This window comes from Echeneis naucrates, chromosome 23 (assembly GCF_900963305.1).
Source record: "Echeneis naucrates chromosome 23, fEcheNa1.1, whole genome shotgun sequence".
NCBI classification, from domain to species: Eukaryota; Metazoa; Chordata; class Actinopteri; order Carangiformes; family Echeneidae; genus Echeneis; species Echeneis naucrates.
The window spans coordinates 15249336-15270879 of NC_042533.1; the positions used below are offsets into that span (position 1 = coordinate 15249336).

The window sequence follows — 21544 nt, forward strand, 5'->3', positions numbered from 1 at the left end:
GTCTCTGTGTGTTGGCCCTGTGATGGACTGGCAACCTGTCCAGAGTGTACTCTGCCCTCGCCCAATGTGCGTTGGGATTGGCTCAAGTCCCCCCCGTGACCTGGAAATGGATAAGTGGTAGAATATGAATGAATGAAGTTTGAATACTGTATTTCCCATAAGAGTGGCCTCCATTCTAATAGACTGATCTCTATTGGTAGTTGGTTATGTCAGCGATTTGCACAAACAAAAGTCTCCTTCTAATAGCCTGCTTCAAACAAAACAGAAAAACTGTAGCTACTTTTACTATGATACCTGGCAGCTACCAGCACATGTACCGGTGTATGTGTGTGTATTCATTGTTGTACCTTTTCAGTAGAAGCGTGGTCCCAGCCACTGCCACTTGTCTTCATAGAGACCAAAGCTGGTCTAAATGAGGTAAAATGTCACATCAGAGGTCTTGGTTAATGTTTGGGTTTGCGTTAAGCTGTCCACACTAAATGGAAATGATTGCAGTGAGTAGTTGTGCAAACTTGTGTTTGGACACTCAGCCTCAATAGGCGGAGTGGAAGGTCTTTGCCTTCCTGTGTCCCTCTTTTCCTGCTGTATCCTGGAGAACTGTGCTTACTGAGGTCAGGCCCTTCGCCTGCAGGGTTATTTGGGGGACAGATCTACTTCAGGTTTCAGCTGTAGTCTATTGGATTGCAATAGCTTTCAAAATGCCACTGTCTCGTTCCTTGTCCATGACATCCCTGAGCGGGGTGCTGCCAGCCTGGGAGGAGGATGAGCTGCCTGTGGACGACTTGCTGCTGTTTGAGGTGGCCTGGGAGGTCACGAACAAAGGTAAATCAGAGCTAAAATATGTCTGTGACTATCACAAGTTTTGAGTTTTGATTTAAAAGAATGAGTCAAGTTTTATTATGTATATTTTATGCAGTCATATAAAAGAGGAAGCTCTTCCAGAGCATTCCAAAACTATCAGGCTATTATTACACTACGTCTGTATTTCAGGTATTTGAATAAAACAGTCATTTTAGACCAATCATAATTAAACGGAGATATGACCCAACCAGGGAGGGTATACTCCACCATAAAAAACATAAAAACAACAGTTCAATACGGTAAAAGCATGATCAAATATGCCTGCATTGTTGATACCTTGTGTAAAACTCTGACTCTTTGTCCCCCGAAAAGCAAATATTGAAATTTACTGGGAGTTTGAGTCAGAGTCTGAGGAGTTAAATATTAAACTGCAGATGAGTTATGGAAACAGGGCAGACATGGCTGCAACAATAATCTTGAGGATATGATTAGAGATGCAAACATGAGGAAACATTTTTGATAGTGAATGTAGTCTTGGTTGTCCATCAAATAAACTGTCTGCCCCTTTGAATTGTTGGTGAGAAAAAATCCAAATGAAACAGGTCACACAACTCTTCTCCAAAAATAACACAGTTTTATTCTGCTAACATTTTTCGCTGTCTGGGTGAACCCAGGTGAATTTCGAGAAGTTCCAGTAAAAATACTTTAAAGCAAATTTTATTTGAACTTGGTTAGGTCTTGACCTCAACAATCAAAAAAATTATTTTGATCAAATTAAAAGAAGGCATTTGAAAAAAAAAGTGTTTTGTTTCTTACGTCAAACAAACCTGCGCTACTTCAGTCATTAGTCTGTTGAAAAGTTATGACCAATTTGTGGGCCATATATATATATTAAAACACCTGAAGCAACCTCAGATGCGAGTGAGCTAAAAATGTTTAAAGTATTGTGTATCAGAGAAGAGTTGTGTACCTTGTTTGAATTATTTTATTGGAAATGCCTTCTGGGATAATTATCAGTGGCCTTCACCTTTTAGGCTTTTTACACCTGTAAGCCTTGTGCTGTGGTATGCTGAGTATGCTATAAATGCTATAAAAAAAAACAACACTGAGATTGGTAGTGTTTCACCTTTTGAGTGTGTATGTGTGGGATGACAAAATGGAGTGATTTTGGACATTGGCAGAACTGTATCTGTGTGTTTGTCTTTCTGTATTTCTACAGCGTCCGAATTATATGTACTCATGTAATATTACAATAAAGTAATGTAGTAATGACTGCAGAATAATCATAGGTCAGTATGTTAGAGTATTATTGGGTATTGGTTGACAGATTCCACCATATCTATGGTTTATTTTATGATAAAGTTATACAATAGTGTATCTTTGGTATGGCTCATAGATGCTCAAAGCACAACATTTGATGAATGAAATAGAAAAAAATGAAATAATCATACAGCTCACCAATTCATTTTGAATTCTTTGTTTTCAATGATTTACTTAAATATCACAAAGAAATAACATTAAGTTACCTTTCCTATGAAAAAAACGACAAACTCTAAGCATACTGTTAAGTCTATATAAGTCAATTGCATACAAACTCAAACTTGATCTCTGAATTAAGATCCTATTGGTATATTAATATACGGAGAAAAATACATTGGTTTTTATTTCTGATTGTTTAGTTTCTGACAGTTAGATTACATACGAATATAAATTTATCTAGTTCCTCTCAACATTGACAGCAACTGCATCTTTGAAAGCAATATTTAACCAGAAACCAGAGAGTGTTGCGTCCTGAATGCATGTCTAGATGTTCTATGTGTGTAATGCAACATGTTGCCCTGTTTTCAAACAGTTCAGAGGTCACTGGTCATTCTGCTGTTTTCTTTGCCTTCACCTCTTATATAAACACTGCTCTCTGATGCAGTTTGGACGTCATCGTGGACTCAGTGAGTGTCTTTCATATCAATATTTGCCTTTTTTGCTGCCAAGTGAGCAACGGGAATTTTTTTAAAAACATATTTTCACGTTTAAAAAAAACAAAACAAAATACAGAAGTATCAACTTCCTCACAGTGATGCATTTGAATAATAAAGGTTAATATTTAGGGTTTGATCATTGAATATACACTGGCTTTGTGTGAAAGCAGTCTTCTCATATGTCACTCTGTCTGTCTGGCTGTCTCTGTCTCCCTCTGCATCTTTCTATCTGTCTGCCTCTCTGTCTGTTGACAGATGTTTGCCTATGTTTGTGATACCCAAAGCTAGTAGTAAAAATAGGGAGGTAAGAACTGTTGGCAGTCATTTTGACATCATGCCAACGATATTACATAAAATTTACCTCTATAGTCTCTGTGTCCAGGATGAATCTGATATGTGTGACAGACATGAAAATGGTGGAAATATACGTTCCAACACCAATTACAAATGAAGAGAAATTGAACATTCAAGTTTCTTGTAAGTGCTGTGCAAAAAGATTGCAATGGAGCAGCAGACATGTAACCAGTGTGAATGTACAGCTATGTTTTTGCAGCAGATCAGCAACAGCAGCCATGATGCACACATCATGCCTGAGTACCAGTGTGACTCTGGCATCGACTTTATTAGACCAAACAATAAAGTAAGTATGGATAGATTTACTGTCCATGAAGTGGGGTGAAAGGGAGCCTTAAAGCTTTGCTGGTATGCTGAGGGAAACGGGGTTCTACAAGTAGAAGAGCAAGACCTTTATTAACATTTATGTGGAAAAGAAATATATTTGACTTGATATTCATCATTTACTTTCACCACATGTGAACCCACAGTTGGAGGAATCTACACTGTGATCCAGACCAAGGCTAAGATCACGACAGATGAGTGGGGCGAGAACTATTACATGATGGGACCATACTTTGAACAAAACTTCAAGACACAGGTAGAAGGCTGTGAACCCCCAAACCCCAACATCAGGAAGGCCATGGACGCTCTCATCCACAATGGCTGCCAGGTGTGTGGTGGCTGTGACTGCTACTTTACCGTATCGCATTCACGAATAATAATTATTTCCATGCCGTGTCTTATCATTTGCAAGAAGGAGCATTGGCTCTACAAGCACTGAATTTGTTTTTATAATTTATTTTATTAGAAAAATTTATTGAGAATGTGTCCGTTTCTGCAAATATTTTCATCAAAGGAAAATCATCAGCTAAACAAAATAGATTACTGTTGTTTTGAAAATGTTTGAATATGTCTTTGCAGGCACATTACACAGAGTTAACAAAATTATGTTTCCATATTACTGACCCTGGTGCATGAGTAAAGGATTTCAGAAAGGCAGCACTTGGAATAATGTCTGTGTTCTCTCAATGTGTTGACCACACACTGAAGAGACTACATACTTATCACAAACCACTAGATGGTGGTCAAACACCAGAGGCCATGATGATCTGTTGTGGCATATTTTGTGGTCTAGTATGCACAAATGTTTGATATGATGAGCTGATTGCTGATTATATATGTCAGAACATTAACTTCCATATTTAGAGCCAATGTTTACATTTTTAAAAAAATTAAATAATTTAATTTCAAATTTAACTGAGGCCTTTTCCTTTTAACTGGCAGTAAAATGTTGCAGATCAGCAATGTATCTAAAAGAATCTTATTGAGCAAGACAGTCATTATAGCATGTTTCCAGTCCAGTAACTTAAAATGTACTCTGTGTTCTCTGTTGATGTTGATGCTGCAGGTTCATTTTGGCCGCTGGCTCATTGAGGGCAGCCCCTATGTGATCCTGTTTGACATTGGTTCGGCTGCCTGGAATCTGGACCGGTGGAAGGGGGACCTATGGCAGACATGCAACATCGGCCTACCCTTCCACGACCGAGAGGCCAATGATTCACTCATCCTGGGCTCCTTGGTTGCCTGGTTCTTTAAAGAGGTCTGCTGGTTTTCAGGCTCAAATCCCCATGAAACATGTGAAATCATCGACTGCAGCTCCAATTTAAATACTATGTCAACTTAAACACCAATATTTTCAGCTCTCAGTTATCTCTTGTTTCCCAGCTTACTGACAATCTGGGAGAGAAACCAAATGTCATTGCTCATTTCCATGAGTGGCAAGCAGGACCTGGGCTCATTTTCTCTCGCTCTCGCAAGATTCCCATGGCAACAATATTCACAACACATGCCACGCTGCTGGGACGATACCTGTGTGCTGGGAACGCTGATTTTTATAACAACCTGGACAAGGTGAGATGCCAGTGGGGTAGATGCCTACATGTTCTACTGTCACTGCTGACCCAAAGCAGGTGATTGATACAGTTTGTGATGGAGAAAGTTTTGCATTGCTGTCTAATTTGAAGATGCTCCTTTTAAAGGGGACTGTGAGGAACATCAGTGAACAATGTGTGTGCACATCTTTATTGCCATCTAGAGGCGGGCTGGCCATATGGAGGTTTGGGAGGTTTCCCGAACGGCTGGTGGCCATTACGTTTTTTTTGTTTTTATTTTTGTTTTTGTTTTTTTTATTCAAACGCAGCCATGGCCAACTGCAGCAGCCTGCCCTCACAGGTTGCAGACACAGGGATGAGGGGGGCGAGCGGCCCCTCCCACTTTGAGGATGTTGTTTTCCTGTTAAAAAAAAGAGAGAGGAGAGGAGCGATAATTAGCAAACATGTACTGAGTCAGTAGAAGTCAGTAGAGTAAAAAGGCCTCTCCAAGCCTAGCTCCTGGGCTGAATTTCAACCCCAGCCTGCCCCTGCTGCCATCACAAAATTTGGCCTGTTATGACAAAATCCAACTATAGTCCTTATATACTCTCTATCAAATCAAATCAGATTTATTTGTATAGCGCCAAATCATAACAAAGTTACATCAAGGCACTTTACATATAGAGCAGGTCTAGACCAAACTCTTTATAAATTTATTTAAAGAGACCCAACAGATCCCCCAATGAGCAAGCACTTGGCGACAGTGGCAAGGAAAAACTTGAAACCGCGAACAGAACCAGGCTCAGGGGGGGCGGCCATCTGCCTCGACCGATTGGGTTGAGTATGGGAGAGAGAGAGAGAGAAAGAGAGTGAGATAGGGATTGGGGGGAGGGTATAAGCAGGAACATGTTGCTGCATGAAGTTCATGGAGTTGAGCTGTAGTACAGAATTCATGAAATATGGGACCAGCAGGTGTTGCAGGAACATGGAATGGTGATGAGTCACCACCTGCAGGATGAGGACAGGGAGAGAGAGGAGAGGAACTGGAAGAAACAGAGACTTTGGCAGAACATGGTTAGTAAATGCAGTATAAATGCTTAGATGCTATCACATTGCATCTCTGTAGTGGAATAATAATTTAACTCTATAGACAAAATATTAGGTGGGCTGATTAAGAACTGGGGGTAAAAACATTTTTTTAAAACATAATTTATCACATGGAGGTAAGTTTTCGCCTCTGTTTATTTGGTTGTTTACTTGATTATCATTAGAAGAAGTGAATTTGTATTTAATAGCAAGTTTTTTTGGTTTGAACCCTGGACCTGGAACTTTTATGTTTGAGTTTGCATGTTCTATTAGTAAATCAAATCAAATCAAATCAAATCAAATCAGATTTATTTGTATAGCGCCAAATCATAACAAAGTTACATCAAGGCACTTTACATATAGAGCAGGTCTAGACCAAATAAGTTATTATTATTATAATAAAATTATAAATTTATTTAAAGAGACCCAACAGATCCCCCGATGAGCAAGCACTTGGCAACAGTGGCAAGGAAAAACTTCCTTTAAGAGGCAGAAACCTCGAACCGAACCAGGCTCAGGGGGGGCGGCCATCTGCCTCGACCGGTTGGGTTGAGAGAGAGAGAGAGAGAGAGACAGGCAAGCAGGCATTGGAGGGGGGGGGGGGGTGTAGGCAGGAACATGTTGTTGCATGAAGTTCATGGAGTTGAGCTGTAGTACAGAATTCATGAAATATGGACCAGCAGGTGTTGCAGGAACATGGGATGGCGATGAGTCACCACCCGCAGGATGAGGACAGGGAAAGAGAGGAGAGGAACTGGGAGAGACAGAGACTTTGGCAGAACATGGTTAGTAAGTGCAGTATAAATGCTTAGAACTGGGTGAAACTGTTGTTTTTTTTTTTGTTTTTTTTTGTTTTTTTAAGAAGGATGGTTTTTATCAGCGCATGCAAGGAGGGAGTTAGAGAGAAAGAGGGAGAGGGGGAGAGAGGGTGACAGGGAGAGACAGAGAGAGAGAGAGACAGAGAGAGAGAGAGAGAGAGAGAGAGAAGCTCAGTCCTTCCCCCAGCAGCCTAGGCCTATAGCAGCATACCTAAAGAGTAGAGGACTTTTTAACTGTACGCTCTGTCATACAGGAAAGTTTTAAGCCTGGTCTTGAAAGTTACTAAAGAGTCCGCCCCCCGGACCGATGCTGGGAGTTGATTCCATAGAAGAGGAGCCTGATAACTGAACGATCTGCCTCCAGATTTACTCTTAGAGACTCTAGGAACCACAAGTAAACCTCCATCTAGAGAGCAGAGTGGCCTGCTAGGACAGTAAGGAACTATGAGCTCTCTGAGATACGATGGAGCTTGGCCATTAAGAGCTTTATACGTTAAAAGAAGGATTTTGAATTCTACTCTATATTTTACTGGCAGCCAATGAAGAGCGGCTAACACAGGAGAGATGTGATCTCTTTTCCTAGTTCCTGTTAATATTTGTGCAGCAGTGTTCTGAATTAACTGAAGGCCTTTTAGAGATTTGTTTCGACATCCAGATAGTAATGAGTTACAGTAGTCCAGCCTAGAAGTTACAAATGCATGGACTAGTTTTTCTGCATCATCCTGAGAAAGGATGTTTCTGATTTTCCTAATGTTTCTCAGGTGGAAGAAAGCTGCCCGACTAACTTGTTTTATGTGAGGGACAAAGGACATGTCCTGGTCAAAAATTACTCCAACGTTTCTTACAGTGGAGCTGGAAGCCAAAGTAATGCCGTCCAAACTGATGAGATGATTAGATTTTCTGAGGTGCTTAGGACCGAGTACAATAACTTCTGTTTTGTCAGAGTTGAGAAGTAAAAAATTTGCAGTCATCCAGACTTTTATGTCTTCAAGACATCCCTGCAGTCTGACTATCTGACTGACTTCATTTGGCTTCATTGATAGGTACAGCTGAGTATCGTCTGCGTAGCAGTGGAAATTGATGCTGTGTTTCCTGATAATGTTGCCTAGAGGAAGCAGATAAAGCGTAAAGAGGATTGGTCCAAGTACCGAACCCTGCGGGACTCCATGACTGACTACAGTACATGAGGAGGAGCTGTTGCTTACATGAAAAACTGATGTCTATCTGATAAGTAGGATTTGAACCACTTTAGTGCAGTTCCTTTAATTCCAATTTCATGTTCCAGTCTCTGTAGTAAAATATTATGATCTATGGTGTCGAATGCAGCACTAAGATCTAGAAGGAGAAGTATGGAGGCTGATCCATTGTCTGAGGCCATTAGAATGTCATTGGAGACTTTAACCAGCGCTGTTTCTGTGCTATGATGGGCTCTAAATCCTGACTGAAACTCTTCAAACAAACTGTTCCCATCCAGATGCTCATGTAGTTGTTTTGCTACAGCTTTCTCAATGATTTTAGAAATAAATGGAAGGTTTGATATGGGTCTATAGTTTGCCAAAACATCTGGATCAAGAAGATCAAGATAGTAGTATATGTCTAATGTTCCATGAGAAAGACAACACACACACACACACACACACACACACACACACACACACACATACATACAGTATCAGCCACATTCACATTCTACGGTTCAACCTTCACAGCCACTTAGAGCATTATTAGTGATGCTGTGTTGTATGGAGGGGCCATTGTGATGTTTGTGATTGGCTTTCCTCTCCTCAGATCCTGAAGGTCAGCATTGACCTAAAGGTCTCTCAAACACCTGTCTGTCAATTATCCTTTCAGTCTCAACAGGAAGTCCAACTTAACTTCAACTGTTCTGTCAATAGAATCATGCAATATGCATTTTCAGGTCTGTTGACCATGACATACCATCCAGCCAAACAAATGAAGTCAATTGGATAATTGCTAATTATATTTTATAGCTGTTATTTACATGTTCTACTTACTGACATGAACACTGAATCATGCAAAAACACACACATGCACGGGATTTTTATAGATCAGCCTTCCACAAGAACATTTCTGAACCAGAATACTCTGCAGCTGTAATCAAAATAGAATAGATTATTATATGATTTTAGTTTTTGATTTAGATTTGAGTTAACTATCATGAATATTGCTAATAACCTTTTTAATAATTGTTCATTATAAAAAGAGTGATGCTGCACTGGCTGTGTTTCACACAATGACATTCACAGGCACATTTAGCTCTGTACATGGGCCTGGATTACTGAAATGCAAACATTGAGTGAAATGAATTTATGAGTTTATGGTCTCAGTCTCTAGTTTCAAGTCTTCAATATAACATGGTACCATCATTTTTTTAAATGATGGTCTCATTTAGAGGAAAATGGGCAATAAAGGAGGGTATTCATTAGGATGGGGCTACAGTATGGTTGATGGACCAGAAACAGCAAGGTGCTGGAGCAGGTCAGATATAGTCCTGTCTCACCCTCAATTTCAGCTTCTCCTCCAAATATTATTTATTTTGGTTTCAAAAAAGATGGGAATGGGAAATGGAGGATTTAAAATTGCAGTTGTAAATCAAATGAGTAATGGTGCATCAACAATCGGTTGAATCCTGCCAAATGCTGATTCCACCAGCGAGTCTCTAAAATCCTAAGAATAATGACCTCTAAAACAGCATTGACTTGTGACTTGTCTCTCTTGCTGTCTTCGTGAGTTGCAGTTTGACATTGACAAGGAGGCAGGTGAGAGACAGATTTACCATCGCTACTGCATGGAGAGAGCTGCAGTCCACTGTGCTCATGTCTTCACCACAGTCTCCCAGATCACTGCCGTGGAGGCCAATCACATGTTGCACAGGAAGCCAGGTGGGCAAGCTTTTCACTGCTGTGAACCAATACTTGGTTACCTATATGAATATTCATGGTCCCCAGAGGATGAGACACCCTTTCTGGCACCACCATTGTGGCGAAATAAAACTAAACTAAAAATTACATAACAAAATTATACTCAGTAAAGTTCTTCTCTCACTATGTTTATAATCCAGATGTGGTAACTCCAAATGGGCTGAATGTGAAGAAATTCTCAGCTATGCACGAGTTTCAAAACCTGCACTCCACCAGCAAGACCCACATCCAGGAATTTGTGAGAGGGCACTTTTATGGGTGAGGGGTTTTTAATTCATACAGTTCCAATCTATCGAATGCAGAGTGTAATGTAATCAAATTATTGTTTAAATCAGCAGGAGGTTGTAAAATTTTAATCTCCTTTCACTGGACTTTCACATTATCATATTTCATATGTCACCTCAGCAAAATAGGCAGCAAGTTCATAGATCAGTAGATTACAGACTACAGTATTATTTCCATTAAACCTGATTGTGATTGTTTACTTCCTTGCAGTCATCTGGACTTTAACCTGGACAAAACACTTTTTTTCTTCACTGCTGGACGATACGAGTTCTCCAACAAAGGAGCTGATATTTTCCTTGAATCACTGTCCAGACTCAACTACCTGTTGCGGGTAAGGTCTGAAGTGTTTATGTATTCAGACGTCCTCTGCTGTTTTATATACTTATCAGCTATAACATTATGACCAATTACTGAGTGGGCTATATGTGGTTGCCATGGAACCTGTCAGTGGGTGGATGTATTAGGAAGCCAGTGAACATTTAGTCTTGAAGTTGAGCTGTTGGAACAGGGACATGGAGGTGCAGGGAGGAGATAGACTTTGACATGACCAAACTGTGATGTGTCAGAACATCTCCAACAATGCAGCTCTGTGGGGTTATCCTGGTCTGCAGAGATGAGCATCTAACATAAGGGATCCAAGGAAGTATGCCCTGTTGGCAGTTTGCCTCACTACAGCAACACTTTGGGAATGGTTTGAGGAACAACAGCTAGTACAAGGTGTTAACTTGGCTCCGAATTCCCCAAAATTCAGTCCAATCAATTCAGCTCAATCTGTTGGTTGAGCTGGACCAACAAGTCTGATCTCTAGAGGCTCCATTTCCTACCTTCCAGGACTTAAAGGATGTGGCTAACATCTTTGTCCAGGTACTAAAGATCATTTTCAAAGGTCTAGAGAACTCTAGACCCCAGTATGGGTCAGGGCAGTTTTGAGAGCAAAGGGGAAACAATATTAAGTAGTCTTGATGTTATGGCTGGTCAGTGTGTACTTTTTGCCCTGTTCTTGTCATTAGTTGTTGGCCTGTCCTAGTTATTTTCCTGTCTCTCTTTACAGGTCCACAGAAATGATGTCACAGTGGTAGTTTTCTTCATTATGCCTGCCAAAACCAACAACTTCAATGTGGAATCATTGAAGGGGCAGGCAGTGCGCAAACAGCTCTGGTATGCCTCACTTTAGTCTGAATAATACTAAAGTATACTAAACTATAAATACCAACATGGTCATGTCCATCCAGTACATGCACAGGCATTTTAGCAAGACCTGTGCACCTGCTCATTCAACAATCCAAGCAACCAATAACATGGCAGCAGTAGCATGCCTAAACTCCTGCACATTCCTGTCAGGAGCTTCAGTTCATGCATATATCCAAAATAAGAATAATAATGTTTTTTTAGAGTAAACAAAAGAAACTTGTGTGACAAAAAAAAAAAGGACCAGACTCAGTGGTTAGCTCCCCAAAACTAACAGCAAACTTCAAACTATCACTGCTCCCTAACAACAAACTTTTGCTCTGCCCTATGTGCCCTACAGATAATATCTGACTAGGCCAGTGAGCAGTGGTAGCTAACATGTCTTTGGGGTTAGGGTTAGGTGGTGGGAACCAGGTGTCAGGTGGGAACCTCCTTTCACCGGTGTTTCATCTAGTTAGGCCCACAACGCCTCCAGGAGGCTAGACAGTAAACACTGGTGTCCCAGATTCATCCCCCTAATGCCAGCCATCACCGCTCCTCACACAAAGACAACTATCTCAAACAGCACGACCATCAACTACTCTGACCTCTCACCAACTGCACCAGTGAAAGTGGGGATGGGATATAGACCCTGGTTCGGGTAGGGGACATGAAAGTATAGAGGGTGCAAGAGGTGGAGGACAACCTACACTCGCAGATTCAGCAACCAAACTCACCTGAACAGTACTATAATCAAACTAAATCAAACCAATACAGGCCAACTCACCTGGACTAACTGCATGGTCTCAAAGAGGCTCAAACAGCCCACACCCTGCACTTAAATACATTTCCTCTTCTTGGATTTCTTCCTCTGCTTCTCCCTAGAGTCTGTCTATCTTAAGTGCTCACATCGGGCGAGGGGCAGGGTACACCCTGGACGGGTCGCCAGTCCATCGCATTGCCAACACTCAAGGACATACAGAGACAAACAATCACTCACTCTCGCATTCACACCTGCTGGGCTCCCAGCTACTATTACTTTATCTAATCCAAATCCAGTAACTGGATCTTACTGCCTCATCTGACATTTCCATTTCCTAAAAAATATGATCCCAATTACTATTTCTCATGTATGTAGACACAAGGTGATGAATTAAATTTTTTCAATTGATGTGTTGACACCATATTAAAAGAATGGGGTAGTAGCTGCCCCTTGGATGTTGTGATTGTTTCCAGTGACAGCCTGGATGACATTGTATGGTTTTGCACTTGGTAAGAGTCTGAGTGCTGTAGAGTAGTGCAGAAGCAAAGTAGAGTTTTTTTGCATAACAGTCCAGGCTGTTGTGGTGGTCTAATAGAGTCTTGGTACAGTTTAGGTATGCCGGAGTTTAGGGACCCTCAGTGACTCCTGAGTCACCTGGCCCAGTTCCAGTAGCTCCTTTGAACAGGAGATCAACAGAATTGGGATGCAAATAATGTGATTCCAGTGTGATATTAATAAAATTCATTTTGCATTTTGCAAGAGTCAGTTTTGAAAAGAACTTCCATTTTGTAATAATTTTGGACTTATTCTGTTGTTTACATTTAAGTCTTCTAAACTGTTGGGCCTTGAGGGGCTTACTTAGGGGCATCTCAGCAGTTGTTATGAAAAAGGCGTAGGACTCCTTTCTCTCTTCCTCTTCTCAAATTTATGGTGTTGGTCCAAGAGTTGACTTTTAAACTGCAGGCACAAGCTCACTTCTCTAACCTCGATGATTCAGCTCCCCATTTGAAAATCATTTGTGTGAGATTCAATATCCACAGTTAAGCCATTCAATTGAAGTCCATATATTTTTCCTAGTTTTGTATTTTTCCCTTACAGGGACACAGCTCACACCGTGAAGGAGAAGTTTGGAAAAAAGCTGTACGATGCCCTGTTAAAGTAAGTATATGGATACTTTAAGGGAACTCTTTTCATTGATATTGATGAGAAATCATATTGTTGTGAAATTGCTGTTTAGACCAACCCTGCTCACTCACTCACTCACTCATCTTCATCCGCTTCATTGATATCTGAGTTGCGGGGCTGCTGGAGCCAATCCCAGCTCACATCGGGCGAGGGGCAGGGTACACCCTGGACGGGTCGCCAGTCCATCGCATTGCCAACACTCAAGGACATACAGAGACAAACAACCACTCACTCTCACATTCACACCTATGGTCAATTTAGGATCGCCAGTTAACCTATACACTATATTCTTATTGTGGGGTGACAGCGCTAACCACTACGCCGCCGTGCTGCTCCAACCCTGCTGCTCCAACCCTGCTCCTTTATGATAAATAAAAAATAATGGAATATTTATTTTAGGCGTTTTCTGATTTACTCTGTCCTTAGAGGGAAGATTCCTGACATGAACTCCATTCTGGACCGAGACGACTTCACCATAATGAAGCGAGCCATCTATGCCACTCAGGTACTCAGCCTGTTTGTGTTTCTAGTACTTCGACTGCTTAAAATTTCTTTAAGTCAGTAAGTAGTCAGTCAGTCAGTTGGTCACATATTCAGTCTGTCAGTCAGACAGACAAACAGACAAACCAACTTTTAGAGAGCTATTCAGTAAAGACCGTCAGTTAGTCAGTAAGTCATAGAATCAGTCAGTTAAATTCGTCAAACAGTCAGTCAAATGGTTAGTCAGATAGTCAGTCAGTCAGTGACATGTGCAGAGGATGACTTGAAAGGGCCTGTCCTACTAGAATGAAGTGAGGTAGAACTGCGGATGTGTATGAATTACAGGACAGAAAGGATTTTACTGACAAGAGGCATGAATGGACATCAGAACTGTAGCGAAGCCAAGAGACGGTTCATTAGCATCCACTACCCTAGACTGTGGTGTCAATAGACTGTTTCCAGGTGATGTATGTTGCTAATCAGTGTTACAAGCAGAGACCCTGTACAAAGGCCTTACTCAATTAAATGAATTTATGCCAATGTCAATAATTAATTGGTTGGAAATAAAGTGCACATGGTATTGGTGACAAGCATGAGGGGAGTGATGGTGATTGGAAGAAGTGCTCATGTGCTAATTTTTCTGTTTGTCATTTTCTCCTCTATTTCTCACTCCTTTTCATCCCCTACCCACCACAGCCCACATTGCAACAACAACCTTGTCTGTTCATATTTTAATTAACAGTAGAGGAGGATGTTGATCCTCGTTTAATCAGCAAACAACCGGAAGAATCATATTTTAACTAACATTTGGGTGCTCTGTTTGTTCACAGTTGTATTGATAGGGGTCAGTTTATGCTAACAGTCAGAGCATCTCCAAGATAGCAGCTCTGTGGGATGTGTTCCAAGGAAGGAAAACCAGTGAATCAACAGGGTCATGGGTCCTTTATGGTCATGGCGAGTCAAATTGGACCCTGTGGTTTGATCCAACAGTAGTCCTTCATGGAAACAGTATTCTCTAATATCAGTGTACTCTTTCAGTAGGTTAATGTTAACAGTTCATGAATCCATTGCTTTTAAGCCAGCTTTTTAAAACTTCTTTAAAGTAAATTACAGAAAACTATGTAACTTATAAACCAACATTTAAATAAAGCACTGCTGGTCTTCTTACTGCAATGTTCACTGTTTCTCAGAATCACACTGTGAAAGGTTTGTTGTTTTAGGCGTTTGTGTTTACATGTGTTAGACCTTTAGCAATGGACATGTAAACATTTACAGGACTGGCAAATGAGCTAAGACTCTCCTCCTTAGAGACACAAGAGAGGCCGGACATTCAGTTCTATTCTAATTCAATGGGAATATATACCAATACATCAAAAATCTACAACAAAATGACAATATAATGCATAATTCTTTTGGACCTTTCCCTGATTATGTCTTCCCTTTTGTATGTTGACTGTTTTAACACGAGTCACACTCCCTGCTGCAGAGACACAGCCTCCCTCCAGTGACCACTCATAACATGCTAGATGATTCAACAGATCCCATATTGTCCAACGTCAGACGGATTGGCCTCTTCAACTCCAGGAATGACCGTGTCAAGGTAGGCAGCATGTCTTCATGTAGTTATAAAGTGTGTTTCTAGGGGCTAGTCTGTGGATTGATTTGATTCTGCACTTAGTGAGAATATAGGCATCCAAACATCAACATGGAAAACTTGTTTTGATTTAGCTTGATTAGAGCATTAACCCTACCATATATCAGCGCATGCAAGGAGGGAGTTAGAGAGAAAGAGGGAGAGAGGGTGACAGGGAGAGACAGAGAGAGAGAGAGAGAGAGAGAAGCTCACTCCTTCCCCCAGCAGCCTAGGCCTATAGCAGCATAGCTAAAGAGTAGAGGACTTTTTAACTGTACGCTCTGTCATACAGGAAAGTTTTAAGCCTGGTCTTGAAAGTTACTAAAGAGTCCGCCCCCCGGACCGATGCTGGGAGTTGGTTCCATAGAAGAGGAGCCTGATAACTGAACGATCTGCCTCCAGATTTACTCTTGGAGACTCTAGGAACCACAAGTAAACCTCCATCTAGAGAGCGGAGTGGCCTGCTAGGACAGTAAGGAACTATGAGCTCTCTGAGATACGATGGAGCTTGGCCATTAAGAGCTTTATACGTTAAAAGAAGGATTTTGAATTCTACTCTATATTTTACTGGCAGCCAATGAAGAGCAGCTAACACAGGAGAGATGTGATCTCTTTTCCTAGTTCCTGTTAATATTCGTGCAGCAGCGTTCTGAATTAACTGAAGGCCTTTTAGAGATTTGTTTGGACATCCAGATAGTAATGAGTTACAGTAGTCCAGCCTAGAAGTTACAAATGCATGGACTAGTTTTTCTGCATCATCCTGAGAAAGGATGTTTCTGATTTTCCTAATGTTTCTCAGGTGGAAGAAAGCTGCCCGACTAACTTGTTTTATGTGAGGGACAAATGACATGTCCTGGTCAAAAATTACTCCAAGGTTTCTTACAGTGGAGCTGGAGGCCAAAATAATGCCGTCCAAACTGATGGACGGCATGGCACGGCACGGACTGGCGCTATACAAATAAATCTGATTTGATTTGATTTGACCATATATGTATGCATATACCCTATTATGTATGTGCATACTGTTTAAGATTTTGGTCTGGTTTGCAAAGGAAGCTAAGGTCACAGAAAAATTATGAATTGCACTCAAATATATTGTTGCAGCTATAACAAGTCTTGCATTGTTAAGTTTCTAGATGGAAAATAATTTACTTTCGACTCCAACAGTCATTTTTCTCTCCTCTCATGCCAGATAATCTTCCACCCTGAGTTCCTGTCCTCCACCAGCCCCCTGCTACCAATGGACTATGAGGACTTTGTCCGTGGTGTTAACCTGGGTGTATTCCCCTCCTACTATGAACCATGGGGATACACACCTGGTAGCTTTTTACACTCAAACTGCAACCTGTCATGTCCAAGTGCATATACATCTACACACAAAGAATGTTCCTATGACTAATCTCCCTACAATTAGATTGAAAATAAAATTTCAAAGTCTCTTTAAAAAATTAGAAAACAGTCAAAATTCCAGGAATGAGTTGGAACACATTTTCGGATTTCAATACTATCTGACCTCTACCAATGAAGTCACCCCCTGATGGTCATTAGACAGAATGCAGGTTTTAAGGTTCTTCAGCATTTGCTTCACTTTTCAGACCAGAGTTGACGTTTACTTTTATAGACAATCTTTGTTCAAAATTTGTTCCCTCCACCATGTGGCAGCTGTGGCAGCATAGTGGTTATTGATGTGGCCTCACAACAAGGAGGTCGCGGGTTTGGTTCCCAGCCTGGGGCCTTTCTGTGAGTTTTGCATGTTCTCCCCGCACCTGTGTGCGTCCAGTCCAAAGACATGCATGTCTAGGTTAGCTGGTGACTCTAAATTGTCTGTAGATCTGAGTGGGAACAAACACAGTGACCAAACAACAGCTCACACGAGTGGCTGTTTATCTCTGTATGCTGGCCTTGCAATGGACTGGTGACCATCGCAAGAATTTACTATATTGATAACAAATATAGTAAGGCAGGCAGAAAATCTACAACCCTGATTGTTTTGGCTGTTAAAATTTTTATTCAAATGATTGTGTGAATATTACATTTGCTTGTTTGTTATTAAATTGATGTCTTTCTTAAATAAAGACAGTTGAATTATTGTTGCAGCTATAAATCACCATATGCTTTTTCTGTCCTTTGCTCTGTGCTTCTATTTTCCAGGTGAGTGTACTGTCATGGGTATTCCCAGTGTGACCACCAACTTGTCAGGTTTCGGTTGCTTCATGGAGGAACACGTCACAGACCCTGCTGCCTATGGTAGGGACACAAACATTTCATATTTAATCTCATTCTTGTCTAGCCTCTCAAAAATATTGCAGGAGACCAAAGGAGAAAGTACTGACTGTGTCTGTCCTCCCTCTGTCTCAGGTATCTACATTGTTGACCGGCGGTTCCGTTCTCCTGAGGAGTCCTGTAACCAGCTAACCCAGTTCATGTTCAGCTTCTGCCAGCAGTCACGGCGCCAGCGTATCATCCAGCGCAACCGCACAGAGAGGCTGTCAGACCTGCTGGACTGGCGATACCTGGGACGGGTCTGTTTCCACTGTACCACCAAGGATCAAATTTGATAAGAGGGACACAATAACATGAATTCCTGTTTCAGTTTGCAGGAATTACCTGAATCATTCTCTCTTATTCGTGTCTGCACGCATAATTACCATGAACTTAATCACCTGGAACCATACAGCTAGAAAATGGGGAAGGACATTCAAAGTTAGATTTGAGACTGAGCTGTGGTCAAGATAAAGCAAGATGCAAACATAGTCCAAGGCCAAAATGGTGCAGAGCCAAAACCTGTCAGCCAAAATGCACTGATGCCAATAGCTTGTGTTAACGCATGCATTATACTTATTAATAGCTCATGCTTGACCAGAAACAGCATTACATCAGAGGTACCATGTTACAACAGCCACAGCATCCAACTGCAAAGTAATAAAATAACCTATTGGATGTTTTGCACAATTTACGACATGACTGAAGTTCTAATTTTCCTGATTTTATTGGATAAATGTCCAAGTCATAAAGTAAAATGTTGGCCACACTTGCTATTAGGCCGTCTCTTAGCGATAACATTGTTTGGATGACAAGACCTTTGTCTCTTCACTTGGTTGAAGGGCAATGTAAAGTGCCTTAATGTTTCGTATTTTATAAATAAATCTGATTTTTTAAAATTCTATTTGATGAGGAATTAAAATAATCTATAAATAATAATAATCAACTTTATTCATGCTAACACCCTCCATGACCACAGTTTCTCGCCTCTCCCACTCCCCTCCAGCAGGAGCTGAAAAACAGCTGACTGTGTGAAGCCAGTGACCTGTTCCACAATCAGTAAATTCGAGGGTCAACCCTGCACACTATAACCATAAATCGAAGATTTCAAGTTTGGGCTGTAAAAAGCGCCCTGTTCAAATATGTCCTGACTATTTGATGCTTTTGCTGCTGTGGTTTTCACCAAAATAACAATATATGTTGTAGTTTCTTTTTAACAATTCTCTCATCTTTATGAAAACGATAAGGGAGGTCTTAGCCCTGATTACCCAGTTAGCCCAGCTCAACCAGTCATTCCTGCCACACCATAATGTCAACTTCAACAGTTTTTTATACTAACTTTATCAAATCAGTTGGAAATGAACAATACAATAGACATAATTAGCTTTGATTTTATTTAATTTTTACTCTTTCTTTACACAATGAAATGTATTTGACCATGGTCCAAGCATGCTGCATGCTAAATATTGATTGACTACTCACACCAATGAGATTTACTCATGTGATCCTTAGTTCCAGAAACTTGTTATCAAATGAACTCATTTGTTAGGTGCATAAAAACACCCAGCCAGCTGCAGTTTAAATGCAGTTTGCAAATGCTGAAAATTACCTTTCATAGAAAAATCTATAAAGGCAAAAAAAATTGCAAGATTTCACTTTTGTTGCTGATTATCTTCATTTACTTATAATTGACAGTTCTACATACATGCCCGCCATCTTGCACTGAGCAGAGCCTTCCCAGAGAAGTTTAAGGTGGACCCCATGAAGCCTCTGAAGGTGAGCAATGGTGTACACAAATATGCAATGGCAGTTTTTGAAGAGGATATATACTGTCAGTTGTCCTCATCAACATTTTTTATAATCTCAAGTTCAAAGGAAATTAAAGAAACTCTGAAAATCAGGTCTGTTATTACACCTGTCAGACATGTCACAGTGAAAAGAGGAGCACACTGACAACTGTTAAGCACACTGTGTTCGTGGCGCTACAACTAACCACAAACTCTAACATGTCAGTACAAAATAATCCCTCCCAATGTAGTGACTGACACGCAGTGCCTATTGGTGGATGTTATCCATACTGGTCAGGCTTTAATTGACAGCATAACATTTGGATGAATGACAAGCCATAATTTTGAATGGTGCTGAGGCTGAAAACTGCTGCCCTTCATGAAAGCTACAAAGTACTGTGACTCATACGATGATAATGAGCTGTCAAAGACATGATTTGATTAATTTCTAATCAAATTAGAGCCAATCATATTGATGAGCCATATACAAGAGAGGAAGAGAGTGGAGAAAAAAGAGAGAGAAAGGTAAGGAGGCTAAAATGAAAAGTTCAAAATGTTACAACGCAAGTTTGAGATTCTTGATGCTGGTGTTACTCTCCAACACTTAAATGCACACGCTCGTAGAACAGGTCACAGCTAACCCATTTCCAGGAAGTTTGAAGTCTCACTCAGATGTGTTTTTTCTTACAAATGAACTGAGAAAATCCTCATATATACTATTCTAGAAAGTGATTGAACCATATTTTTCCCTTTACCTCTACAGACAGAGGGCTTCTGTTACCCACGCCCTTACTCTGTGCCACCCTCTCCGTCAGCCTCCCTCCACTCCACTCCCCACCACAGTGATGTGGAGGACGATGATGAGCCCTACAATGAAGATGACGAGGCTGAGAGAGACCGGTTGAACATTAAGTCTCCCTTTGTATTGGGTGCCATGTCTGAGGGAAAGAAGAAGCAACCAGGAGAGTCGGGAAACTGAGAAGCTGCAGACTGTACAGATTTATCCAGCCATCCAGAGATTTTGTTAGGTGTTGCTGGGAGACAATCAACAACTTCACTATATTCTTGCCTATAGTGAAAATAAAGGCATTTTATCGAATAATCACAAAATAGATTTAAAAGATCACTGTAATTACTGAGAAACTGTACACTAGTGAAGGAGTATAACAATGAATTCCTCTGCTCTATGCAGATGACACAGTGTAATGATATGATGTGATCCAATAATTCTAATTGTCTAAATGATTTTCTGTGAAAGAAAAAAAAGATGCATTTTACATGTTCTAATCTTGAGTCACTTTCAGTTGTTCAGATGCTGGTTGGTTTTTTGTGGTTTCTAAAAAATAAAACTGAAGCTACAATGATGACACAGACTCTTGAAACAAATTTACAATTAGTAATAATGATAATTGGATGGTAGACATAAAGGGAGTACAGCAACAAGGCATTGTCCTATTAGATTTCTTGGCTGTGAGGAGACGGAGCAAGAGTTTGGATTGAATCCAGTGTTGGGAAGCCAGCAGTGGTGGTATGGAGTGATCCAGAGCCAGAGATGAGGTTGAGGGTGACATGGCATGGGCAGATGAGGACCTGGTACTAGTTGAAGCTGGACAAGGCTAAACAGAGAATTTGGATAACTAGTTGGCCTGAAACACTAGAAACAGCCAGGTTGAAGAACAACCTTTCACTGGCTGTGAAGCAACAAACCAGTAAAGATGGGGCAGCAGGATCAGACTCATATACTGAATCACTGACTTATGATGATCAGGAACATCAGTATGGAGATGATCAACAGGTGTGTGAGAAGGTAGGTAGGAGTGAGGAATGTAGGTCAGTCATGCCCAGCCTCTCTCTGTCTCTCTTTCTTACACACACACACACATAGGGGAAACAGACTAGGGGCAAGTACTCAGCACAGGGAACAGGAAACAGCAGAGAAACAAAAGACAGTGGTTCTGCAGAGTCCAATATGGCCTGTCAAATACATTAAATCTGACAAAAAAATTTTCAAATATGAAAATCGTTCTCTCTTTTCTCTACAGCTCCTTTCCTGTGTAACAGTTTGACATATTTGATGAGTTTGAACTTAATATAAGTAAGTTAATATATATGTTAATATAAAATAAACTTAATTTGAGTTTGAATGATTTGT

The 21544-nt window shown here is 40.7% G+C and overlaps 1 protein-coding gene across 1 annotated transcript; it reads left to right on the forward strand.

Moving 5' to 3' along the window:
* The first annotated feature begins 698 nt into the window (after positions 1–698).
* On the forward strand, positions 699–20371 carry gys2 (glycogen synthase 2). Its single transcript, XM_029495409.1, has 16 exons — positions 699–822; positions 3602–3783; positions 4522–4713; positions 4839–5024; positions 9647–9791; positions 9971–10088; positions 10326–10446; positions 11167–11273; positions 13144–13203; positions 13657–13735; positions 15197–15310; positions 16536–16662; positions 17495–17590; positions 17702–17865; positions 19301–19381; positions 20156–20371. The coding sequence occupies exons 1-16, from the start codon at positions 699–701 to the stop codon at positions 20369–20371; spliced, it is 2112 nt and encodes a 703-aa protein (XP_029351269.1).
* The last annotated feature ends 1173 nt before the right edge of the window (positions 20372–21544 follow it).